The sequence below is a fragment of the Liolophura sinensis genome, chromosome 6, assembly GCF_032854445.1.
Source record: "Liolophura sinensis isolate JHLJ2023 chromosome 6, CUHK_Ljap_v2, whole genome shotgun sequence".
NCBI lineage: Eukaryota > Metazoa > Mollusca > Polyplacophora > Chitonida > Chitonidae > Liolophura > Liolophura sinensis.
Window position 1 is genome coordinate 66,888,428 of NC_088300.1, and position 27,937 is coordinate 66,916,364.

The window sequence follows — 27,937 nt, forward strand, 5'->3', positions numbered from 1 at the left end:
AAACAGTTTTTGGTCGTCCACTGCCTGACTTCCTTTCTAGAGAACCTGTCCTTTCTAACTTTCTGATCACATTGTTAACGGAACTTTTATTCCAGTTTATCACCGGGAATTCTTTCATAATTTTTGCCCCTCTCCAACCCTTTTCAGTGAAACATGTTGCGATCAATTCCTTGTCCGCCGCAGAGAAAACCATCTTGATTCAGCAAAACTTGTGCCTATCTGGCAGAAGGGTTTCTCTGACACTAGAGCCAGACACTTTTCCAGACGGCACTTGATTGACGCGTGTCACACAGGTGCAGCGCGCGCTCTACTCGTGACACCTAGCGGACAGGTGATGCAATGTGGGTCACCCGAACATGCGTTTTTGAGGCTATGTTTGCATTTGAACCCTGTGTATAGACTACTAAATCTATGACCTTGAAAATTGGTCAGTATATTAACCAAATCATGCCATTTGAACGTCTAAAGTTTGAATGGGTTTGAACAAAGGATAATGGAGCAATGCAGCATCAAAGTACGGCCCATTTTTATGCTCACCCGATACAAGATGTGTGGATGAGCACCAGAAGTACACTTAAAGATATACGTTTAAAAAATATACGTTTGAAAAACTTTGCTCCAAAATTAGAAAATCAAAATCCTTTATACAAGGTTACAGCCTCCACGTCGTGATCGGTATAAGTACAGCTACATTAATCTGGAACATAGCTGATTCCCTACAAACATTGTTTAAGCACCGACAGACACATGTACAGCCGAACAGAAAGATGAAGAAAGGGAGAGAACTGCGACAATAAAACTCTTCTGTCGATGAGGTAAAATTATCTGCGTTACCGAAGGAAGACAGCGATGATGGAGGAACCCACGAGGGTGAAGAGAAAACGTGTCAGTAAAAACAAGAAGAAATCATGGCGAAAACACACCGACATCACAGATGTGGAAGAGGCATTAGACGACGAGAGGATGCAACAAAGAACTGGGTAAGACAGACGAGGTTATAGTTGGTCAGTCCTGATTTTAAGCTAGCCTTACACGTCCATATCTATCATTATCATTACCGGTATTCTAAAACGAATAAATGATCATAGCCGCACGAATGTGTCTCAACTGATCTAACGATGCATTGACGTGCCGAGCAGACTGAGCCACACTGACTCCTGGTATAGATTTGTGAGCATGGGCAGCAGAACATTGGGTAGAGGGATGCTTCAAAACAAACATCTACGGTCTCCCTATTCCAATATGTCCGAAAAAATCAAACGATTTCGGGGCACAAGTTGCTTCCACTTTAATGGGTTGGTCGTCATTTTTGGCTGCAATACTCGCTGTCATGTGACGCGGGATTCTGGTTGGAAAAGTCATAATTTGTCAAGCCATAAAGCTACCTAGCTGTGTAGGACTGTGATAACATATACTATCACAGCCCTGTCTTGATCCATAAGTTCACCTTGAAAACCTCTGTACTTTCCTTGCTGGCTTCAATGCACCACCGCCGCTAGCCAAATACTGTGTCTGTGTGTACTCACAGTCATCGCTCCCTTGTATGGACCGTGAGGATTATGCATTGAAACATGACGGATGGAGTTTGAATTTATCCAGCTTTCACCAGTTTCATGCTTTTGAAGATTTACGAGTAATGAAACATGGGGACACCTAGCAGGAATCGATAGCTAAGACTATGATTTCAGACAGACACATTACTTACCCTGCACTATTTGGTCCTCGTAATCCCTGTCCATTTCTGTGCCTGTTGTTACTTTAATTAAATAAACCTTAAGGTCTATTTTCAACAGTTTCTGATATTTAAGGTTTAATCATCGAATTCAGATACAGTACTGAGTAGGTCTTTGTAACATTGGCTGTGGGATGAAGATGAGACTGCTGTTCATCGTCCTGCCACAAGGAGACATGTTGCATGCACTCTAAGGACTCCTTCGTCACATGACTGAAAAATTGTTAAGTACGACGTTAAACCCTAAGCACTCACTCAATCTCTCTCTCTTCCCGAGAATGACTGAATCCCATGGCCAAGTCCATCAGTTTCCTCAACAAACGCTTACTCATGATAAATCTGATGTGGAGATTTTACTGAACATAACTGCTTGGAGAGCTAGAAGTACAGGCCATAACTTGCCATCAGACTATTCCAAAAGTCCAGCCAAGTTGCTTATTTGGCCTCCATTCTTGAAGTGGATATTGACAGCATTTAGGAAACCTATATCATGCATGATATAGTCGCGTAGAGCAGCAAACATGTTAAAATGTCAATTTAAGAATGAAGACCAATTAAGTGTCATGGACAGACTTTTGGATTACCAAACTGCTCAGTTAGTTTGGGTTGGTTTGAGCAGGTGTGTTGAGGAATGCCTATGTGTTGAATTTATCATGAGTAAGCATTTGTTACAGATGCACAACACCTACCTGTCACTCTAACTACCATAGACCAACTCAAATAACAATTGCTACCATAATGAATATAAAATAAAGTGATATTTATTTATTTATTTCATTGGTGTTTTACGCATTACTCAAGAATATTTCACTTGTACGGCGGCGGCCAGCATTATGGTGGGTGGAAACCGGGCAGGGCCCGGGGGAAACTCATGAACATCCGTAGGTTGCCGGCAGACCTTCTCACATACGGCCGGAGAGGAAGCCAGCATGAGCTGGACTTGAACTCACAGCGACCGCATTGGTGAGAGCTCCTGGATCATTATGATGCACTTGCGTGCTAACCAACTGAGCCATGGAGGCCCCAAATAAAGTGATAAACAAAGCATGTAAATCAGCTAGCATGATAATAGCTGGTTGCACATCCTGAGGAAGTCTCAATACACACTCACTAGTCGGCTAAGAAATATTTGGATACATCATAATCATGGCTGCCCATCATCTGGTCATTCACAGAAATGTCGGTGAATAGACAACATCTTTCCTTCCCATTGCCATGTGTAGTTTTGTAATGATGGAATGATAGGTAATATGAGCATTATTCCAAATGATATCACTGTTTTTCCAGATCCTTAAGGCAACATTTTGTTTGGGGTGGTGTGCAAGATAAACTGAATTACTAGTATGTCATTCCACTTAAAGGATTTAAAAAGATTTCTGACGTTTTGTTTGTAGTGGTCTTGCTGCTGAAAAACCAGATGAAACCTTGTTTTTTGTGGATAAAGCCACAGACAACGGTAAGGACATTCACACTTAATTTCTGACAAGAAAGATTGGTTGTATTAAGCAGAAAATCTCACTGATTCAGTAACTACTTTCATTCAGACAGTCTGGTTTCCACCATTCAAATAAACCTGACTGTTATTGCATGAACTGGTGATTCTTCGTCGTCATATGACTGAAAATTGTAAAGTACGATTTTAAACCTCAAGCATCCATAAAGGATTCTTGAGTACAGCAGTGAACACCAATTAACCAAAATAAATGAACTATAAGTTAGTTCCTGACAGTGTATTATTGTTTATATCCCTTATCTAAATGTAGATTGGGGGAGTCCTATAGCGGAGAGATGACTGGCCTTTAACCAGTGCAGACATTCATACTTTAGAATCCAGTTCCCACTTTCATTGTCTAAGGCTTTATACATGTATCTGTTGGATTGACAGGTTCATTAGTTTCTGTGTGGTTTTCTTCGGACTGTCTATGTTTCCTTCGGACTCTTGACTAGTTTCCTCCAGACTGCTTTCCTCAAGCTCTGCATGGTTTTCTCCAGACCTTTTCTGGTTCTCTTCAGGCTCAGTCTGGTGTCCACCACCTCTAAACCTGACTGCGATCATGAAAGTGAATTGTCCTTACTTAAGGTATAGAACAATAATAAGATGGTAAATAAACAAGTTAATGTGATATCGCTTTCTATTACAGAAGAAGTTGTTGGCAGACGACGTTTAAGACCATTAAGATGTTATGCCAATTTAGAACCAGATCTTAATACTGTCCCAGCATTTATGTGAGTTAGTTATCTTTCTTCATTGGGAATTTTTGTTGTTGTGGTAATCACTTAATTAACACTGATGAATAGCACTGGCATAACCTGTTTGTTTTGTTGATTTGGCATTAGTGACTGGTAGTGCATTCAACTTGTTAACCATGTTATTTCAGCTTAGTCCCTAGTGACTGTGTAAACTAGCTCCTCACGGTGAAGTGATCTTAAGCTATTAAAATTACTTGTGACTACAGTGGAAATACCGGCTCAGGCCATTCTGCGAAGTACTTAATTTTCGTGGTCAATAATTTACCATGAAAAATAATTCCAACGAAAAAGATATCGAATATTGAATCATATGCTACAAGTAATAGTAATAATGAAGTGAAATCTTTGCCAGGATGACGGGAATTGCACTAAGAAAGCCTGATGGACCAGCTAAATTTTTTAACAGCATGGATGGGAAATTATGGTTTAAATATGTACACTCTGGTGCTAAGGCTTGGTGGGTATAAAACAAAGTGGGAGTTTATTTGTCTTTAGTTTGATCAATCTTTGCTATGCCCATAAAGTGAAAGAAAAGTAGATACCAGCATGTGCTGGCTTCTAATGAATGTCACTCTGATACACGCTATCCCATTGGTTGTGTCTCTCCTGTGGTTCAATGAGTGAGCTTGTAACAAACTGTGAAGTGTGTACAACAACACACTGGCCGTTTGGCAATGTTTGTGGTTTCTGACTTCCTACAGATGCAAAATTTACCATGTTGCTTGATAAAGAATGAGTGACAGGCACAGGTAATGGTGAATTCATATGTGTTATGTTGAACTGCTCAAAGGGTGATAGGTCACTTTGCTGGGTATTTAAAAGTGCTTATCAATGATTCGAAAAGAAGTGACACCTGTTTGAGTACTGATCACCGCAGGTGCGAAAGTAATCTTCTCACATAGTGATAATCCATCCCCCATTGTTTTAATCTCTGATCCAGTTTCCACCCACCATAATGCTGGCCGCTGTCGAATAAGTGAAATATTCTTGATGAGTGCGGCGTAAAACACCAATCAAATAAATAAATAAATAATGAGCTAGGTAAGTAGGTAAAGTAGTACATTACAAGTGGGACTGATACATTTATAAGATAATATTTATTTATTTATTTGATTGGTGTTTTACACAGTAATCAGAAATATTTCACTTATACGGCAGCGATGAGGAGAATGGTGGGAGTGTAAGATAATAAATGATGATGATGATAATGAATGCGTGATAGTAATTAGAGACAGTGTGTATTAACGAGATAATAGATGTGACATTGAAGAATGAAATGATTTTATTTACAGTGGTCTTGACAGTATTAATGAGATGGTCATGAAATAAGGGAGCTTTTGTTGAAGATGTTTCCCAACAGAATCTTATTTTGTTGCAGCAAGCGGAATGGGAGGGTACCAAAATCCAAGACCAACATCAGAGAAAGAAAAACCAAGAAACAGGTTATGGCCGAAGAGCAGAGGAGAAAGGCTTTGAGGCAAAGAAAAATAAAACAGTCAATGTCGGAAGCTCTTCCGCAGTCTACATATGATCTGTGGTCAGGTGGGTATTGTTTTCTTCAAGCTCTCTTTCCTAACCTCGTAAACAAACATATAATGACCCGTACAGGTATATTCATTTTTGGGATCGGTGTGTACCACTGTAATATTTCACCTACACTAGTATTTGACAGTGATCAGGTATATGGATGGAGGAAAGCACCACCCTTTAAGAGGTACTTGACAAATATCCTGTCATAAAGCTGCAGCCAAACTAGTATCAGCTTAATTCAAGGAGCCGATTGGCTGTGGCTCAACCAGTGTTTTAAAGAAGAGTTTTTGTTTTTTTACAATTAATGATGTGGAAAAATTGAGTCATTGAAAGAGTGACAACTTAGGTACATTTTTGCTTTTTTGTGTTTTCCAGGGAAAAAAAACACAAAAAACACAGAGGGTGAAGAAGTGGAGACTTTTTACCTTGAATACACAAAGCAAAGAAGGGTTCAGGTATGATCACTTTGTGCGGTCACAATGATGGTCCTGCTTACGCACAGCAACTTTAGGCCAGTTTTTCATCATATTGGCAATGCTCAAGTTAGAGATGATGTGATGTGTGAGTACAGTTATGAAACATTGAGAAAAGACCCCCCCCCCCCCCCTACCCCCCCAAAAAATGACAGTCATGGTTCAAAGATAGTGGCATCGTTTGAGTTTCACCTTCCAGATTCAGTACACACTCTTTGTACATCAGCTATTTGTTGTATTTACGGGTGTCTTATTGTTTTGTGTTTGGTTGTCTTGGAGTACGGTCCTAAACACCAATCATATAAATAAATATATCTGTATGCTGACTATTTCTAGCCTCCCAGCCATTACCGAGAGAAGACATCTGGGCTTCCAGCTGTGTCTGTCCCACATCCAGGGGCGTCCTATAACCCAGCCTTTGATGATCACCAGGTAACTATACACTTTCAAGGGCCTTGCTACTTTAGATTATTAATAGGGGAATTTCGTGTCCAGACTCTTTTGTCATTGAGGGTAAAAACAATCTTCCCGCCCTGTATCATGTGACTTGTGAAAAATGTTAGGCAAACTTTGTTGACATTAATTTACCGATCATTTTCTCGCCATGTTCCACAAATGACAGCTCTTTCCTTTAGAAACTATTCAAGTTCACCAATGTTCACTTCCTCAATTTTCTCCCTCGTTTATCTGTTCTCTTGAATATCTCCCTCGTGAATAACTTTTGTGAAACTTTTATCAGGCGCCTAACCTATAGTATATGTGATCCCGCAATAGTTTTGACAGGTCACATGATACAGTATGACCTTTCTTACCTTTAGCGATGAAAGAGTTCAGTCTTGAAACACCTGTATTGGTACTGGCTCACTGCCACTGAGTATCTCTTGCTAGTACGACTGCAGCTTCGAGTCAGGAAGTTTATCTCTAGCAGAGGTCGGTGATTTACTCCCAGCATTCCACTTTCCTCCATATATAAAGTGAAAAATTCTGAAGTTAAAACAGCAGTCGGAGGGTCTCTGTGACTGAAGGGTTATCATGCCAGCATGGCACAGGAGCCTCTGACCAATGCAGTCGCTGTGAGTTTCCTGCCTAGCTCATGCTGGCTTCCTCTCCGGCCATATGTGGGAAAGTCCTCCGGCAGCCTGCAGATGGTTACGGGTTTCCCCGGGCTGTGCCCAGTTTTTCTCCCATGATAATTCTGGCCACAGATGTATAAGTCAAATATTCCTGAGTAGTGCATATAACACCAATGAAATAAATAAATAAATAAATAAACCACCAATCAGATAAATAAACATCCAAGTCCATTTTCCTTCAGTCATTAACCTGACCATCGTAGAGGTAAATTAAATATTCTTGAGAATGAAAATTAAAAGGCAATGAAAATAAAAATATACAAACATTTCGATGTATTTGTAAACCAATCCACAAAAGTTAATGTGGCCAAAGCAGAGTAATTTATGAAACCTACAAAACAGAAAATCACATATAATTTCATGGGATTATTTCTTTGAATCAATATTTTGGACACATTTCAGAAATGTTGACAGGAATAAAGAGTGATTTTTGTGAAAAGATGTCCAAATCTGCATCATGTTCGAATGAAGCAAACAGAGTAACAAATATGTTGTATAAACATTTTTTTGTTTCATGTTTCCAGGATCTGCTCATGAAAGCTGTAGAAATTGAAAAATTGAAAGAAAAGAAGGAAAAGAAATTAGAGAAGTCCCTGGATGCTAAATTCCCGTCCAAAGAGGAAGCTCCAACTGAGGTGAGTGAGTACACTGTAACTGGGGAAGTCTGCAACCTTAGAAATCAGTGTGTTAATAATTGTAAATATCTAGTATTCTCAGTTGTGATCAAATGAATTTACACAGTGCTGTGGTATGGTGACATACAAAGCTGGATAACACATTTTGTTCTTTGTGGTGAGCTCTGTTTAGATGGTTAGAATATGCTGGAAAAACACCAGTGCAGTTGCCACTGTGAAAATATTCTGAGTGCGGCATGAAACAACTGAACATTTTATTTAAGCTTTTGACTTAAATACAACAAGATAACAAGCCCTTGACTACTGAAGTCATGGATAAGAATCTGCCCCCTTACTCCCTCTACTTGATGTGAGGGGTCATCAGCAGTATGAGTGGACTGTGTCCTTGTTGTTGTTTGCGGTGGTGCTTTTGTCTTTGATCATATGGGCATTTTGAAAAAAATTTTCTTCTAAAACAAAATTTTATTTAAAGAAAGGAAATTGTTGTTTTTCCTCCATCTATAAATCTGTCAACTGTGGATTATTATTGAAATATTCTTGACACAGGCATAAAACACTCATCAGTTAAGAGAATAATACACCAAAAAAAATAACAAATATTTTTGCATCAAGAGTTTTAAATAAAATGTTCAGTTGAAGTGACTGAGTGATATTTCTTATACAGGAGACGTGGCTGTCTGAGATGTCGGCTGGCCTTTTCGACGGGGATGTGGCACATGAAGACGAGGGCTCGTCAGATGATAATGATCGTCTGTCTGTCAATCCTGCTGTTCGCAGAGAGGGCAAGAAAACAAGACGTCAGCGGAGAATAGAGAAAGAGAGGAAGGCCCAGGTATGGAGCACAGAGGATTATATGTAGAATACCAACCTTTTTTTTTTTCCACTTAGCCATTATTGGCTAGGAGTTCAATTTATAGACCTATCTTTCACTCAGAAAGGAAAAAAGCCCATATGAAAATTTTGAACGATTAATGGAAATAATGCTATTGAAAGTCTTTGACTTTTAAAGGAAAGAACCCTATTTGAGATCTTTGGTCTGAATTTACCAAAGAAAAGAACTCGGGGAGTTTCATCATCCATTTCTATTAGTGTTTTTGGTGTTAAGACTTCAGTGTGTTAGAAGGGCCTCATTGGCCGAGGTGGTTAGCGTGCCAGCGATGACCCAGGAACCTCTCACGAATGCTGTCTCTCTTAGTTCAAGTACAGGTCATGCTGGCTTCCTATCCATCTGTACATGGGAAGGCCTGTCAGTGACCTGGGGATTGTTGTGAGTTTTCCCCGGGATCTACTCTGTTTCTTTCCACCATAATGCTGGCTGTCATCGTATAAGTGAATTATTCTGGGGTATGACGTAAAACAACAAGCAGATAAATAAATAAATCAGTGTGTGTTAAATACCACACACAGATTGTGGATTTACTAAATCTTTGAAGAAAGCTAAATCCCTTCACAATCACCCATGGGCAGGTCTGTGCTGGCAGGGGGCAGTGCTTAAGTGTACAGTTTCCTACCACCATAATGCTTGCTGCCGTTGTATTCTTGAGTACGGCATAAAACACCAATCACATAAATAAATCCTTGTATACATACAACGTCATGTTGACTTTTACGTTCATATTATCTCACAACTGTTATTTAGCTGAATGCAAGAGTTTCTTAGCAAATTATTTCAAGTCATTTTGGTGCTCATCTATTGATCCCTGTTGAAGTCTAAGTTGCATTCATTTCAGCCTGTGCTGCCTTACTAAAGCTGTCATGGCTTGATGTTCCTCAGAAACGGTCTGCTTTACTCTTCTTTTCTTTGCAGGAAAAAGCTCTTCAGCAAGCGAAAACAGAAAAACAAAGGAAACAAGAATTATTGAGGTAGTTTCTAGTTATTGTCCATCTTTGTAATCCTTCAAAAATCATTTTTTTTTTTTTTTTTTTTTTTTTTTTACATTTTTTTGTTATGAATTATTGCAGGTCCAGTGATCATGTGGTTGTGAAATTATTTCCTTCATGTTTCTTGCATGCTATAGAACAGCCATATTTTTTGTATTAATATTTCTCAGTTATGTTTCAGCAAAGTCAAAATGCTTTTGTTGTTTAAAATAACTTATTCTTTCAGGCTCAAATCCATCAAGACAGAAATCAAAGCTCGGGAATACAAATTGGAACAACGGCAGAACAGGAAGACACAGCTGAGGACATTGTACAAGGACAAGCCAAAAAGATTGGGCAAATTCAAGTATCCTTTTAAATTGCTCATGAAAAAGAATGACATATTTTTGGGCAGATAATTGATACACTGTGGATAGAAATATGAGATGATGGCAATTTCTCCATGGACAAATATTAGGCCTTAACTGGTCAGATATTACAACATTATTCTTGCCAGTTGATTGGCTCCCTGATGCAGACACGGACCTAGCTATTGGTGGCTTGGCTATGACGTTTAAGTGGGTTGGTTTATCAGATATCCTCTAAAGGTCGAGGCCCAGTTGTCGAAAGTGAAGGAGCTAATACTGGTATTAAGTCACGTTTTATATTTAAAATTTTAGGGAAAATGAGCACCCTCTGCTATTCTTCAAAGTATAACAGCAGCAGTTTTAGTTCATATTTAATATAATGTTGCTCAATGTTTTGAGGCTAAGTGCAAAACTTAAGATATGGCTTAAAGTTAAGTTTGGTCTTATGTCTAACCAGTTTTGACAACCAGGCCCTGGGGCTTACATTGGTTTCCTCTCCAACCATAAACTTGACATGCTGCCTGTGTGAGTTCAAGTCCGGTTCATGCTAGCTTCCTTCTGTGAGGGAGTCTTTCTTGATATTTCTCATAACTGCAAAATAGAAGGCTGGAGTGCGGGGCATAACACATAAAAAGGTTTTGGCACCTATCCTAATGCGTCAACGTTTTTGCATATAAAAGAATGGCTGTCTGTGCAATTTATGCACATTTTAAATTTGATTTTGGAGACAAAAGCGTGGATTTGCCAATTTCAGGGCTTCACAAGAAGCAAATTTTATCAGCCTACACAGAATAATGCCTTCAGAATTACAGTGTTTTTTTTTTTTTTTTGATTTTTTTTCTCCGACTTAAAAATAGCTTAAAGTACCTTTAAATGCAAATAATGTAATGTTAAGAATGAAATGCTAAGCAAAGTTTTCAAACTACATGTGATTGACAAATGAGTTCTATGTACAGCAATGCTGATGTTTCACTTAACCATGTTAGATTTGAGGAGCCAGAGATCGAGTTAAAGCTGAGTGATGAATTGACAGGTTCACTGAGAGAGTTAAAGGTAAACAGGATTTATTTCTTACTGTATACACTTATTCACAAACTTTGCTGCTAACTTAACTTTGAAGTTTTAAAATAACTTCAAAGTTAATATGATCTGTGAATACACTGTATTCATATAATATCATATGGGAAGTTATCACATGGTTATGTCGGTGTCCGTATTAAATGATTGGTGGCTGTATTCCTCAACATGGGAAGGTCTGCAAGCTACCTTTCCTCCACCATTATGCTTGACACATGAGTGAAATGTTCTCAATTATGGTGTAAAACACCAATCAGATGAGTGACTGTTGTCTCTGATATGGCAAGGAATTTCAACTTTTAAGACGATTTGGCCTTCGGGAAGGCGTGGATTTACAGCACAAGACAGAAGGATTTTGAACCCTCTAATATGATGTCATTTTGATACGAATTCCCAGGTTATACAGGGCAGGCAGGCTTGGGTAGGCCATCTATGACGTCACCCGCTGAACCGTTCCAGGCGGCCAGCTGGGGATCGACTGGGGCAGTAGATCGATTGTTTTGGTGGCTTTGAAGGCATTATTACATTTCTTAGAAGCCCACCCAGCAATGTACTGTTTAAACAGGTTACAATTTTTATAATTAGGGCCAGGAGTTAAATCTGGACACTAATCCTTTAAAACATTTTCCTCTCCAACAGCCTGAAGGTCATCTACTAGAGGACAGATTTAAGGCATTACAGAGAAGAAATGTGATCGAAACAAGAAAACGGGCTAAGTAAGCATCACCTGTAATCCTGTGTAAATGGCCAAGTATTATTAACTGTGAAGGAAGGAAACTTGTTTATCAGTCTTGCCATTTTCTCCAAACAGGGCCTCCATGGCTCAGTTGGTTAGCGCGCTAGCACAGCGTAATGACCCAGGAGTCTCTCACCAATGCGGTCGCTGTGAATTCAAGTCCAGCTCATGCTGGCTTCCTCTCCGGCCGTAAGTGGGAAGGTCTTCTAGCAACCTGGGGATGGTCGTGGTTTTCCCCCGGGCTCTGCCCGGTTTCCTCCCACCATAATGCTGGCAGCCGTCGTATATGTGAAATATTCTTGAGTATGGCGTAAAACACCAATCAAGTAAATCAATAAATAAATAAAATAAATTTTTTCCAAAATTGTTCATCTGATCAACTTTACACTTGCCAGGTGCAGTATTGAGTATTCCTAAACTTGCGTAATGCAAATATAAATTAGGCGGTGATGACATCACATATCTTTGGTTTCTACATACTTCCATACTTCCTTTGTCTCGGCTGTTATGGCAATCTGAATTATTTTCAGGGTGACTGCACACTAGTTACAATAAGTTATCAGTGGTGTATTCTGTGAAGCATGTGGTTTGAGCAACTTTTATTGTTGTTCGGAATTTGGGTATGGCAGAGATTCTAGCGCTGATGCAGTGGTGATGTAATAAGTCAACAGAGACATGAAATCTTTGTCATGTGTCATGTGACTTTATCCTCAGCGCATCGGTAATATCTTTACAACATAATGTTCAGATGTTTGCTGTTTGACCTGAGGAAACGTGCAAGCACGGTCAGACAGATGCATGTGCATTTTGCTGTTGAGTATTCAAAAATTAAAATTTAAAAAATTTTTTTTTTAGAATTAAGTCTTTGAATCACAGAACAGACTTACTGTAAAAATGAAACATTATTGGCTTGTGAAATTGGTAATGTATGTTTTCAATAAAAGCAACTTTTACAACATGTTGTACTAAAATGAAAGAAGAATACAGTTGAGCTTTTACCATTCTAAAATATTATTGAAATGTTGTTTTATTTTCAGACTTGTAAGGAAATACAAACCGAAGAAATTTGAGAAAAAGGGTCATAAAGCAGTGACGTAAGTATAATCTTCCAACTTAAACGCCGTAACAGAATTGTGGACTGATGTATTTGTTTGTGTTTTATGCTGTACTCAAGAAGCCAGCATTAAGATGGAAACCGAGCAGAGTCTGAGGGAAGCCCATGACCATCTGCAGGTTGCTGGCAGATGTTCTCACGAACGGCTGGGGAGGAAGCTAGCATGAGATGAACTTAAATTCACAACGACTGTATTGGTGAGAGGCTCCTGGATCATTACGCTGCGCTGGCACGTTAGCCACCTCAGCCACAGTTGTGAACTGGGTGAAGTCTTGACATAAATACAAATCATATCTTTGAATTTGATCTGAGCACGAGTCATGTTTTTTTGGTTTGGTAGCTTGTCTGGTTATACACTATTACATAACTTCTGGACAGGTTTACCTGGGTACAACATGTGGAGTCATTTTGTCAATCTAATTGGTCAGGGAGTGGCATTGGCCAGGTGTTCTTGCTTTGGTGGCCAAGTGGATCAAATGGTCAGACCAAAGACTTAAAAAATGGTACTTGTTGCTGCCTTGCTTGGCCCTCAGCACTTAGAGGTTAGAGCAAGGAAACAGGACTGGTTGGCCGGGTGTCAGTATAATATGACTGGATGAGGTATCGTGTCTGGTGTCTTTGGCATGATACTTCAGTGGTGGCGGCGGCAGTATGGACTCGCCCTGCCACAAGGTGACACAGTATATGCACCAGCACTTAATGATTCCTCATGGTCGTATGACGTAAAAGTGTTAAGTCTGAAAAAAAGCCCCAAGCGCACAAACATGAGTGTGCATTAGGGAGAGAGCTGGATTGGAATTGATTTTATCATTGGTCAGGTAATATGGTACTTCTGTATCGTTGGTTTAATGTTTCTGATTCAGTACACCTCAAAGCTACATTAAGCAGGTCGATCCTCGCTGGATAATAGGTTTCCTCAGTAAGACTTTGCTGCTTAAAGATACCACACTAAATTTTGAAAACTTTCAAAGCTCAAAACTGTCCCATGTTTTCATTTTTGGACCAACTGTATGATTTCAAGAATCATTCAAACAGCAATTTGTGTCAGCTGACTTAAAATACTCTTATTTTCCTTTCTTACAGGATATAACAACCATGGAGAAGATTGAATCAGAAGACGTAATATGCATTCAAATACAAGTCTTGCATTTTCTCCATCGTAAAATATTCATTTATTAAAATACCATGCAAAAAATATTTTGTATTAGTCATTATTTCTTGTAGGTTCTTAAACTTATAAAATATTTGTACAACTGTCATACGTGTGAAAACATCTCGGAGATTGTACATTTTCAGAAATACAAACTACAGGATTTTACTGATGGAGGAAAACATGGCAGGACATTACAAACGCAATATCCAGGCAAAAGGAGGTAATTTGTTCATAAAATGAAGAAATGTTCTGTTTCAAAAGTGGGGAGCGAACTTATTTGTTGAGTGTCCCATTTTTGTGGATGGAGAAGGCCATATTATTTCATCAAGTACCTGGCAAACCTGCTGCACAACTAGTGGAACCATAGGGCCAGTCAGTGGCATGAAAATCATTTGATCTACCGTAAAATACTAATTATTTTACCTTTTCGCATCGGAAGAACAACTTTCAGTGATATTTATGCACGTTTTTAATTTGATTTTGCAGACAAAACTACATTGGTAGGGTTGGCCACTTTCAAGGCTTAACAAAAAGTACAATTTTATCAGTCTACACCGAATAATGCCTTCAGAATATGCAAAATGGTTGAAGAATTACAGTAGTCTTCATAGTAGTTTTCACAGTAAGCTACATCCCAGTTAGAAACAACGATATTTCTACTGCTTAGATTAAAATGTCAAGTTCCGTGAAGCCACAGCTAAATGCTGTATCTATTACATATATACATGTACAAATAAAAATCTGCAATTTTTTTCCCAAATGGAAATGACATTTATAAACACAGCAGTATCACATTTATTATTACATGGCCGAATGCATCCACATCTGATTCATTGCTTGCATTATATTCAGACAAATGACATCTGATTCATTGCTTGCATCATGTTCAAACAAATAAAAATTGCTTCATGTGTTTATCTGAGACTCGAAAACTTATTTCAACTGAACGAAGCAGGGCAGAGAACTTTCCATATCAAAATCATGATGCTTTTTGTGAAAAGGTAACTCAACAAAGGACTTGTGGGTTGTGTTTCATCTCCCAGTGGAACAGTATGTGACTGATTTAAGCATAATGCCATGCTCAAGATTTCTTCACTTGTCTGCGCAGGAAAGCAGAACACCTGCAGTAAACCACCAACCATTCACTGACAAACCTTCCCACATTATATTGGTGGAAGACAGAAGGTCTTCAATGAAAATAAAATCTCTTACTGTCACCAAGGCAAAGGCTGGGATTGACCTGTGCTTTAATGGGAGTTGCGCCCTTTTATTCACTGTGCAACATCTTGCTGAAAGTATTTCTGGTATTTCCCTTCACCATATACTCTGCCAATAGTGTCTTATTTTTCACAAACATATCACTCCTGAATTTATCACAGCTAGTACACTGGAAACTCAGGGTCTATCTGGTGGGCCCAGGCATTCAAACCGCCCTGAATGTCCTTGATGGTGACTGGGCAGTCCTGAAGGTGACGTCGTAAGCTGTGAACTGCCAGCTGTGAGTCGTTGCCATGACGACACACCATGACAACCGGCATGGGAGAGCCGTGCTGTTGTTGGAATATTTGTGACTTACTCCGCAGTGACATCACTGGTTCTGGAACCTGGGTGGAGTTTTGAAGCTTATCTATGGGTATATCTAGGAAATGCTAAGGAAAGTTGAACCATAACCAGTCTACTAGTATTTCATAATCCTTTGTCTCCAAGAAGCAGACATAAAATTCTTCAGTCCTTGAAAGGTAGGAAAGATGGAACTCCACATACAAATATAAAACAGAAACTAAGACATATTCAATTATCAGTGTTGTACAAGATTCGTTGATTTTTGACAGCATATCCATACCACATTGGTGAAAGACAATAAAGTTGTTTTGGTAGAATGTACTTCTGAGAAGTCAGGAAGGCTCCACAAGAGCTGGGAAATCCACTAAATTCTGTGTCCTTAACCCTGGCAGCTCAAGTGTCTCACAATAGTGGAGTTTCCAGTTCAAACTCTTTTCCTGCCCAAGGTAAAAACAGTCCTCTTGTATCATGTGACAAAAATTTTACCAAAATCACCTGTCTCACTATGCTCTGGATACACAAATGACGCTCCTTTCCTTCACTTCACAAACGCTCCGCTCCTCAATTTTCTCCATCATAAGTATACTCTAAATTACTTTTTGTGAAACTTCTTTCAGATGCCCATGTTTAGTATAAAATACAAAAATAGTTGCCTAATATTTCTGGCAGGTTACATGGTATAGTATGACTTTTTTTCACCTTCAGTGATAAAAGAGTTTAAAGTTGAAACTTTAGTACTTACACCATTTGCCAACAGCCTTCACCATACAGTGATACAAATATGCAGCAAATGGTGATTCTGGATTCTACCTTGTTAAATGACAAACACTGGGTAAGGATACTTATAGCTGGTTGGGGAAGTTTACAGATGTCAAGCTCGACTGGTTGCCGGACATCCACTAATACATGAGGTATGCACTCCTCCAACATCTGACTGTACTCCTGAGACGGAGCGACAAACAACAAAAGGGGAGACAACTCAAGGGAATATAACCATGACAGTATTACACAAAAATACTGCTGAAAACTTGACAATTGCTGGTTAATGTCTTAATTTTGTTTGCAAGCTTTGTACTCAACGAATTTTTCTTTAACGTAACCCTAATGTAATCACAGAAGAGGGGTGATTATTATTTAAAATTTTGTGGTCAAAATTCCTCATCTAATTAATTAAACTAGGTCAGAAATTCAAATATACCTTTTGCAGAGCTGCTTCAATACAATAACCTTGCATATGAACCATTACAGTCAGTTTTACAGAAATTCTCCTGGAGACTTGTGAATCTGGATCCTCATTACAGATGCTGTCATATACGGAATTCCTCACAATATGTGTATGTAACTATCAGTTAACATTCATTTATGATGACTCAATTATTTTCATGAACATGACTATTATCTGCGACAAACAGGTAGGTATCCATGTATTACCTTGACTGAAATCCTGTCCTCTGCCTTCAGCACATTTCTAGGTTGTTCCTGTTTGACACAAAAATGTGTAAAGAAGAAACTCTTGCAGACATGTAAACTGACGGTAGGCCATAGACGTTTTAATTTGAATATTTCACTTCCATAATTTGATCAGCTCAACTACACCACTTGTGATATAGAGAAAAATATTCAGTAACCGACAGTGACTTGGCAATATAATATATCAGAACTTAAATTTACACCAATCTGCCCTCAAAGAGTTTCTTGACCACCACAGTAATTAACAGAAAATGCTCTGTAGTTGAGCTTAACTCATTATTTTTTGTCAAAGTCAAACTTAACTTTACACTTCCAGTTCTGCTGGGTTATATATTATTTTTTTTTTATTGTTGGCTCACACTGTATCAGTACTCAACAGCTTTTCACTTTAATATACACCAGCAGTCAAGTTTATGAGTGGAGAAAACCAGAGTCAGATCATGACTCTCACCTTATCATTGGCTCCAGCCCCGCAAAACTGTACATAATCAATGAGCCGTGTAATAGACGGAGAATCCCCACACACCACACAGCTCTTCTGTCGGCCACGGAGTCTGATCTGTCTGAAGGCCCCATCCAACCCATCAAACAGTAGCAGCTTCTGGGTGTAAGATGCTTAATCAAAGGTTAAGGTTGACTCACTCGTTGGTTCAGTGCTGCTGACTGTTTGCTTTCTGATTGATGTGAATATTTTTGTAAGGCACATGATTCCTAAGTCATACGACACATCCAGGTTTCGGGGAATTAATTGTTATGTAAAAGTGGGTATACCAGATGTATTTGACGAAAAAAACAAAACAAAAAAAAAAATCATCACAAACCCAACTGAATTTTTGCTGTTATTTTAGAATAACCCCCAAAATTACCTTTTTTGAAAAGTTCCTCAGATTTATAAAGTGGGTCACATTCTAACTTTCTTTAAACTTTAGAATCATTTTAGCACAATATTTCCTGAAGGGCAATAATCTGAGCTATTCTTGGTAAATATAGAAAATTTGATATGGATTTTTTTGCAAAAATCTCCAGTACAGTCTCTAATACATGGTAACCCTTAGAAGTTACAAACAAGTCAGCAAATTTTTTGAACAATTCATGCAAATCTTTGAGACTCATAAGAACTTACATGGACTTAGGCATAGTTCCAAGTTTAATGGCTAGGTAAACATGCATGTATTTATATTTGGCATGCATAGATTATGCTTATTCATTTATTTATTTGATTGGCGTTTTATGTCGTGTTCAAGACTATTTCACTTATACTGTTGGTGGTCATATATGGTGGAAGGAAACCGAGCAGAGTTCAGGACAAACCCATGACTATACACAGGTTGCTGACAGAGCTTCCCTCACAGGGCCAGAGAGGAAGCCAGCATGAGCTGGACTTGAACTCACAGCAGCCACACAAGTGAGGCGCTCCTGGAGAGGTACATGTATATTATGATCAGAAATCCTAGCATATATATTCTTATTCTTAATACAAATTCACCAGGTGGAGTACATGTCAGATACTATCAGAGGATTTCAAATGGATACATCCAATCTGTGTGACAATCTTGATAACCTCCAGGGCCTGTAGACAGCCTATGATACCTGGAACTGAAAACAACAAAGAGTTCGACCCAAAGAAATCCATATCACAGTAAACACATTGTCTGACATACTACAGGAGAACAAAATAGCACATAGTTTGGATAGCTTAGCTAAAGGTGGGAATGAGTTTTGCAAGTTTTCCATAGTTGGAGCAGACTATTTCAGAAGCATTATATTACAGGGTTAATATATGTCATGTTTCAACATGATTATTCTTTGGGTTTAGAATGTCTTTAAGGAGCCTACGTAACCGAGGTGGTTAGAAGGCTAGTGCAGCGCAATGATCCAGGAGCGTCTCACCAATGTGGTCGCTGAGAGTTCAAGTCCAGCTCATGCTGGGTTCTTCTCCAGCCATACGCTGCCATATGTCTGCAAGCATCCTGTGAATGGTCGTCGGTTTCCCACAGGCTTTGCCCGGTTTTCACCCACCATAATGCTGGATGCCACCATATAAGTGAAATATTCTTGTAACGCGTAAAACACCAATCAAATAAATAAATAAATAAAATGTCTGTAAAATGAAACAACTCTTTAGATGCTACGCAGGAAGTCATTCAACTAAGAAGATTTTCTACAATCAACTGGAAGAGGCTTTCCCAATCGACTAGAAAAAACTTTCTTCCAATCAAGAGAAAAAAATTTTTCCCAATTATCTGGAAAAGTTGCAAAATCATTGTTTTCCAATTAAAGAAAGTGTAACATGTATATTATATGAACTGTCAAGCGTGTACCACAAAAAGAGTCACAGTAGAAGGTAGAATGATCTTTGTATTTGAAGTGAACTACAGTACAATGAACATATTTTTAATATTTGAAGCTGACACCCTAATACTTCATAGAATATGAAATTACCTACCTACCCCAAGCACGCCCCCATCCGAACAGTTAGTGACAGTCTCTGGGGGAGGAGGGGATGGGTACAGACATCTGTAACATGGACCACCATCATGATTGTAAACTGTCAGCTGAGGGTACAAAGAATGTCACAAAATTATAACAGCAATCACAGTCAGAAATCTCCTCTTAAGGAATTTCAATGGTGATCCTTTTCGAACAAAAGTAACTTGTTCCTAACACTCATGTATTACATTGAGAAATATGGTCAATGCAGCTTGGACCTGAATCATCAATCCAGCTTGGACCTGAGTGGCCATTGCTTGCAAACAAATATCCCATTATATCTGCCTTTCAGAGGGTACAGAACAAGGCACCTAACACTTATTTTTTTTGTAACAAACCACTTATTATTAAATCTTACTGATTTACTTTTAGGACTAGAAATCATAATGGACAAATCCAATAAGGAAGCAGTGTTAACAGCTTAAGCCTAATCCAATTCAATACTACATGTTCAACTTTTCCCAACAAACTACATGTTCATTAAAGGTCTAGTTTTGTACAATTATTTTTCTCGGCAAAGACAACTCAAGATATTTGTTTATACCTGTCCTTCAAATCTTAACGCACTTCCAGACACCAGCGGCTTCCGTGACAACACACAAGCATCATTCAGTAAATAGCGTGTGGCCACATTGTCTGTAGCATCAACGATGATATTGTATCTATCTGCGGTCAAGGTCACATTTTTAACATGTCAAAATAAATCACATATACAGTAGAGTGTTAAAGGATACATAAAATGTTATGGTTTTATCTTTAAACGTGCAGATTATCATGTGTAATAACATATAACAGTACAAACAAATTTTTCAACTTGCACTTTGGGGGTTAAAGATGGCTTCAAAGTACAGTTCCCAGCGGTCAGTCCAGAAATTACGTAGCTTGCAGCGGTGACATCAACAATGATCCCTGTTTAAAAAGAGCTCTGTTGGGGGTCAGACCGAATGGGTCTAGCAGAATGGGGGCCGGGATGTGGGGAACAGACCAAATGGGGCGGGTGCAGGGGCACGGAGGAGCGATAAAGAAGCCATGCAGTATCTCTGTACATGTCACCTTGCCCACACTGTAGCAACACAATTCACCAGGCTCACTTCGGTGGCGTTTACTGAGTTCCAAGCAAGATCAACGATGGAGTAATTTCTAAAAAAATCTGACCGTTGACAAAAAATATGCAAAATTTAGAGGGGTAATTAACAGGTATAAAAATATAAAAGATAACCCTATACAACTGTTCTACTGGACTTATTTACTGATGCTGTGGAGACATTCTATCAGAGTAACAGAGTAAGGTGTTAAACAAAAAGAATTCCTATTTATATTGAAGTTAAATACAAAAACAAAGCGAACAAACTAATATGTACAAGTTTCATGGTGAACACAGTTCACGTTCATGGTTGAAGTATACAATGGGTCTATCCAATTTAAAACAATAAGGCAGCAGGAGCTGGTATATAGTGACCGAACTTGAATATACTACAGTTTTACATGAGTGAACAAATTTTACCATGTTGAGATACATTTGCACAAGCTAATTAACATTTTTTCAACATTGTGTCCCAGGTGTGTGATAAGTTAAATCCGAGTCCTCCATTGCATTTGAGAGTGTGATTTTTAACCTTTACGAAAATGGCTTCCTTAACCCATCTCTCAAACCAATGGGTCTCTTTGGATAAAGTATTTATGCTGTCCCCATTAAAACCGTGACCTGAATTACATATATGTTGGAACACAGCAGACTCATAGCCACTAGATGCCGGTTTTTGGTGTTGTTTAACACTGTCACTTAGTGGCTGCTGTGTTTCACCAATATAAGAATCCCTGCACGTGTTTTCACTACATTTTATTTCATATTTTCAGGTATAAAAATACCCCCAAAATGAAATTTTTTTAAACTAAAATTCCAGGGCATAATTTTCTTCACTTGGCATAGAAACATAATCTTTATTTTATAGTTCCTTTCCATATATCCTTGAAAGACTATAGTGCACAATGGCTGACAGCTATAAATTAATGGAGCACAAAAATGTGTGGAAAAAAATGAGAAACAACACATTCGCTGTGAATGTCACTACACAAATTTACCAACAATTAGAAAAAGGATACTGCTGAATAATTTGCAAAGCATTGGAACTGTCGAGTTGAAGATGATATGGGATACATTTTACTCTGGAATTTAATCTGAAAATAGAATTATCAAACACAGAATATTTTCTAGAAGACCAACTTCACATATCAGCAACAGGAAAACAAATTATTTTTCTTGACTTTGACAGATGAAAAGGCAAACCCAGTCAGATAGTCTGACATCTTGAACACTGCACACTCACAAAGCTATAATTATAACTGAAGATGATGGAGACAAACATCCTTTAACTTGCAGTTTTTCAGTCACAAATAGGGGTGTGATCAAAATTTGATACTCACTGATGTGAACCAAAGTTACAGTTAAAATACGCAATAAAAGAAACAACACTAGAAAGAGTTTAAAAGTCAATTTCCTTATGCTCCATGGCCTGACAAATAATGTCCTTGCAACTTCTGGTAAAGAACTGATATATTTATTTGGTTGTTTTAACACAGTCACCATATTCAATAATTGTTCTCTTATGGGAGTTCTGGGAAAAAAGCAGAGTGGCATATTATCTGACAGACTTTTCCATATACAGATATGTATAAACACCATACTGATAGAAAACAAATGGTTTTCAATGAGCTTTAGACTGTGGAAACTGCTCCATCAAAATTGTGTTTATTGTCACCAAGGTCCCATGAACAGTGATAGCAAATAAATCCACAAATTCTTTGTACAAAGCTGGCATTGTAGCGATCTAAAGGCAAGCATCTTAATATCCTCTTTGCCATGACCGGCTCTGTTTTCCCGGAGAAATCCCTGTGAACTTACTGTTGACATGCAAAGCTGGCTGAGGCAGATTTGGAGACACCCACCCTGGGTTCTGTGTGCAGTATCTGACGGTGAAGGTTACTCAGTTCTACTTCATCATAATCCACCAAGCCTAGCCTGCCTGAATGATACAAAACACAACTTACTAATACAACCTAATTAATAATCTGAAATCAAACGATTTTATAATTTTTTATTTATTATTATTTACTTGATTAGCATTAGTCACAGTACTTAAGTTTCTAGCTGCTGCTCAGCAGCTTTTTAAATGTCGTTCTGTAGGTTGGTAGGTGGGACAGATGGTCAAGTTTCTGATATCCACCTTTTATCATATATTTTGTCATATATTTTACTATGTGCCATTTACTTAACTAAGATCCTTGGTGCAGGTTGACACAAAATCCTACACAGGGGATGTCACCACTATTTCAAATTTGCACTAAGTTGACAGTGGTCAATTTTATAAGTGAAAGAAACTAGGTGGAGCTCACAGAAAGTCGTGTGGATCTCAATGGAAATCAGATGGGGCTCAAAGGAAATCAGGTGGAGCTCACAGGAAACCAGGTAGAGCACAAAGGAAGTCAGATGAAGCTCACAGGAAATCAGGTGGAAATCTCCTGACATAAAGCTGCAGCCAAACCTGCAATAGCTGGATTAAACTAAGAGACTTGAGGGCTGTAGACCTTACATCTCTAATCAACTATACATGTCCATTTTAAACACTATTGTTCATTTGGAAGGCATTGCATGTTTTCTAAATCTCTTGAGACATCCAGCAATTTGCTATTGCCATGTGATCTGTACAGACCAAATACAAACGTAAATACAGACCTACTCCAGCTGCTGCCAAATACACAGCCACAGGACAGCCAAGTCCTCCAGCTCCAACCACTAACACTGAGCTTTGCTCCAACAGAAGCTGACCTGGTGAACAAACAGGTATTACAATAATTATGTGCCTCATATGGTCTTCACGTCTGAAGCATACTGGTACAGATATTTTCTGATGTCCTTACTGTTCAACAAGGTACTGTTCAGTGTAAAACACCAAGTACATGTATGAATGTATTTTAAATACATATCACATAGACATAGTGCTCATCCACATCATGAAATGAAGGTTACAGTAACTGACCAGCAGAAATATTTATCTTTCTTAGTTTAGCATTAATTATCTTATAGTTCAGATCAGATCCGATTATACTGTTTCACATAAACTTAGTTCAGGTTATGAATAATATAGCCAAAAAGATTTTGGTACTGCATGGTCAACACAGTATATAAATTCTGGCTACAGTAAAGAATCAGGTGCTGTCAACTTATTATGATGGACACAATGATAAGCACAACAGGAATAGATAAAGCACCCAATTCTAACTTTCCCCTTATAGTGTTAAACATATTTATCGTTGCCAGACTGGCTTTCCACCTTTAACTCCTATTTCAGGGAGAATGAGCTGTCTACTGTATCGCAGGATGCTCTCATTGTCCAGCTGACAGCCTGTGTTTGAACTTTGTCTATTTTCAACAATATCAGAATGATCTTCAAGAGAGGAAATGATCGGAGGTATTGCTTCCTGGAAGGAAAAGAAATGTAGCACATATACATATAGGTACCAACACTGTATTCAATCCTAATTAATAACCACAAAGCATAATGAGTTGATACTCGGATCATTATATTTATTTATTTATTTATTTATTTATTTCACGCCGTACTCAAGAATATTTCACTTATACAGCAGCCAGCATTATGGTGGGAGTAAACCAGGCAGGCTGCTGACAGACCTTCCAAAGTACGGCAGTAGAGGATCGAAGCATGAGCTGGATGTGGTCATTAAACATACAGGTATCTAACTTTACACCTGCCCAAGTTTACATATAATTTCCCTCCCTTTATGTGATCAAAAGACATCCATCACACCACGATCTTCCCCGTCAATCATGCCGTCAGTGACGCAGAGAAGCTTTCGTTGAGAGTTGTAAACTATAAGGTAGTGCGTGTGTTTGTCTTTGATTGGTTTCTCATATGTTCACTGTGAAAAAAATTTCTTTCTTTTTTTTTTCGTTTTCTTCAATGGATTTACATTAATCTACTACGCGACAACATCTGATTCTTTACGACTGTACAAATCTGTTACAAGAGAAATCATAATTCAAAGGTTGAACGTGACGAAACTAGTTTGGCATTTCGCACAATTAAAAGGGCAGGAGCATACAACTGACAAACGACATTTTGAAGTTAAGTCTCACTCTGTTTATTTTTTGCCTCAGAAATGCAATTTCCTTGTCTTTTTCTTCCAACTGGGTTCTAAGTCGATGCAGTTCATCTTTTTCTGCCATCCTGTCGAACAGTTTGTTGTTGTTGTCAGGCACATGTGAAACACCATCTTGACCTTCTGCGCTAGAGAGGCTAAGTGCAGGGGAGATAGTTCTAAATATACTTCCTCCCAAGGAATCTGAAGAAGAAGTACCGATAAATACAGTCTTAAATTCTGCGAGTCTATAACGCAAGAAAAATGATTTTCTCCATCCATAACTTCTTTCTTACTTCTTACCGTATAAACACTTTTATTACCATCCATGCAGTGTACGCAAACTAAGGACGGGAAATTAAACCGCTCTTTCTAAATTGCTTTGACTCTGGTCTGGCCTACATTTAAATTTAGGATTCCATACTGGAAGTAATTTCAATGGCCTATAAATCTAAAACTATGGGAGCTAGACATTTATAATTTAAACCAATTATAGGCCACTATAAGTGTTTAAATGACTTATGCTATTACAGAAATAGGGATTTCATTCATTTAACCTATTATTTATTTATTTATTTGTTGTTTTAACCGTACTCAAGAGTATTTCACTTATACCATGGTGGCCAGGGTTATGATGGGAGGAAACTTGGCAGAACCTGTGGGAAACCCACGACCATCCGCAGGTTGATGGGAGACCTTCCCACGAAGGCTTTGGTCATTTACCCTACACATAGAGGTTACAAACATTGTCATGTTGAATAGTGCTCTGTACTGAAGAAGATGCTGAAAGACATTCGTGGTGGCTACTTAGAAGCCGTGAATCTACAGTTTGACCTCGTTAGAACAAGTGAGTGGTTCTAAATTATTTTTCCTTTTTTACATTGTGCATCAGTGCATTATTTTCTCTCACACTTTTCGCGAAGGAACAGATATTTTTTACGACCATACAAGTGAGCTCGCCTAATATGATAATTTTTATTAACGATCAAATAAAATAATTATTAATAACTTTCTGTCTTCTTTTAGGTTCTTCAAACGCTTAGCCTACGTGCTCGGTTTTACCCCCTTTTTGCACACAAATTTCACGCATGGAGAGATAATACGGTACTATAAAGCTGTAAATAAGAGTTTTATAAAGCAGTCTAAGTAATTAACTGTTCCAATGATAAAAAATGCAGATGTTCAGTCCATGCCACGTTAAATGTGAAATGATTTTGGAAACAATTAAGTGCATGTCGGGTGGAAGGTCAATATACCATTGTGTATTACAGTAAATGTTTGAAATTCCAATTTATACATTTTTTAAAACCAGCTCTTCTCGTGGAGGTTGGATGAAAGGAGAAACAACATTAACTCCATTAAGTGTCTGTCAAATGATACTGGTATACACTGACGCCATTAAGTGTCTGTCAAATGATACTGGTATACACTGACGCCATTAAGTGTCTGTCAAATGATACTGGTATACACTGTTGTCATTAAGTGTCTGTCAAATGATACTGGTATACACTGATGCCATTAAGTGTCTGTCAAATGATACTGGTATACACTGATGCCATTAAGTGTCTGTCAAAAGGTACTGGTATACACTGACGCCATTAAGTGTCTGTCAAAAGATACTGGTATACACTGACGCCATTAAGTGTCTGTCAAATGATACTTGTATACACTGACGCCAAAGTTGAAAATTAAACTGTGATAATTCTTAGCATTCAGGTCAGAGACAGGCAAATTTGAATGACTTCTACCCAAATTAGAAGTTTAATTTTTTTTTATTATTTTAAATCAACTTTCACAGTTACATGCTTTTAATTGTAGATAACCTTGAACCAATCATTGCTGCCAGAAAGCAGAAGAGGGTGATGTACAAACTTTTGCAGATTATGTGCCAAGTAAGAATCAAAGAAAGAGTCGGTAAGTACTGGCAGTTTCTCTTTTTTTTTTTAAACAAATAATTTAGTTAAACTTACTGCTGTGACAAGCGTTTATTCGGCTTGCTAAAAAGGCGTTTATTTCTTGAGGCATTCTCAAAAAACAAAAAAAAAATTCATGTACGATATTGTAGAATACTTTAGTCCTGAAAATTGCTACAACTTTATACATGATCTAATCTTTTTTCCTTATTTATTTATTTATGTATTTATTTATTTGATTGATATTTTACGCACTCCAATGTTTTAAAGTTTGATTCGCATGATTCAACGTTCCAGATTCCGCCACAATCTCTATTTCCTACCCAGCTGGTGAGCAGCCCATCAACAACATGCAGAGCGTTATAACCTGCAAGGCTTCAGTTGCCTTCAACTCAAAGAGCTCAAGGTATCTCCAAGGTTTAAATTTGTTTATTATATGTTCACTGGCTAAAAGGTATAATGTATTACACAAACAGAAATCGTTGTAAAGCCTTATGGTGTAACTGTGCAAGAATACACGTATGTCTGATACCTGTCGCTAATAGGAAAACAAGAATATTGGTTACAAAATGTATTCGGCCGACTGCACTCAAAAAATCAATCTGTTCATTTTAACGGAAAGTCTGTTGTCTGAATGATCTGAATGTATTCTGTTGCTATAATCGGTGAACTGTCACATTCAACATAATATCCTGTTAGTCTATAGAATCTTTATGTTAAATTAATAGAATATGTGTGTTGTAGTTAACAGAACAATTTGCTACAATAACAGAATACATTCTAGCAAGAATAATGTTTTGTGTGCGAGTACGGTATTGTGCAGTTCAACATGTGTTTAATTCCATGTATGTGGCAAATCCATTTAACAAAATACAAGCAAACCTCAACTAGGGGGGGGTGTAATTTGTTATTATTTATGCATTCATATGAACAGTTAGAATGAAACCCTGACTGAGGTAAATTGACAAGAGGCCGTATTTCACCGGTTAGGTATGACCATTTGTCAGCTATCACACTGTCGTCGCTTCTCCGGTTTCTCTCTCTTGGTAAGCGAAATTTTTACGGATAACACATAAGATATCAGTGTTATCTAATGGGAGACTCTGTAAATTAGTGCATAGCCAACATTAGAGCTGCCAAATGAATTGGAGGAACCAACATGGGAAGTTCAACCAACCCTGGCAGTGCCCACGTGGGACGTGCAATAGTAGGCCCACCACTCATCCCCACATTAATTAAGTTGGCCCTACGTGGGCCCGACGCATGTCCAAAACGGCCCCACG

At 38.3% G+C, this 27,937-nt stretch overlaps 2 protein-coding genes across 2 annotated transcripts; one reads left to right on the forward strand and one right to left on the reverse strand.

The window, feature by feature from the left end:
• Positions 1 to 805: 805 nt before the first annotated feature.
• Positions 806 to 14,105, forward strand: LOC135466716 (ribosome biogenesis protein NOP53-like). The gene is made up of 14 exons (XM_064744366.1): positions 806 to 980; positions 3,127 to 3,188; positions 3,874 to 3,958; positions 5,361 to 5,524; positions 5,888 to 5,967; positions 6,322 to 6,417; positions 7,643 to 7,753; positions 8,418 to 8,585; positions 9,561 to 9,616; positions 9,861 to 9,980; positions 10,968 to 11,034; positions 11,698 to 11,774; positions 12,832 to 12,888; positions 13,992 to 14,105. Exons 1-14 carry the CDS (start codon positions 850 to 852, stop codon positions 13,996 to 13,998), a joined length of 1,281 nt encoding a protein of 426 aa, XP_064600436.1. The 5' UTR covers positions 806 to 849; the 3' UTR covers positions 13,999 to 14,105.
• Positions 14,080 to 24,848, reverse strand: LOC135466715 (adenylyltransferase and sulfurtransferase MOCS3-like). Its single transcript, XM_064744365.1, has 12 exons — positions 24,740 to 24,848; positions 23,916 to 24,063; positions 23,318 to 23,410; positions 22,487 to 22,607; positions 21,688 to 21,762; positions 20,129 to 20,246; positions 19,541 to 19,649; positions 18,628 to 18,690; positions 17,546 to 17,709; positions 17,056 to 17,103; positions 16,467 to 16,566; positions 14,080 to 15,700 (listed from the first exon to the last, which is right to left on the reverse strand). Exons 1-12 carry the CDS (start codon positions 24,827 to 24,829, stop codon positions 15,441 to 15,443), a joined length of 1,389 nt encoding a protein of 462 aa, XP_064600435.1. The 5' UTR covers positions 24,830 to 24,848; the 3' UTR covers positions 14,080 to 15,440.
• Between the last annotated feature and the right edge of the window lie 3,089 nt (positions 24,849 to 27,937).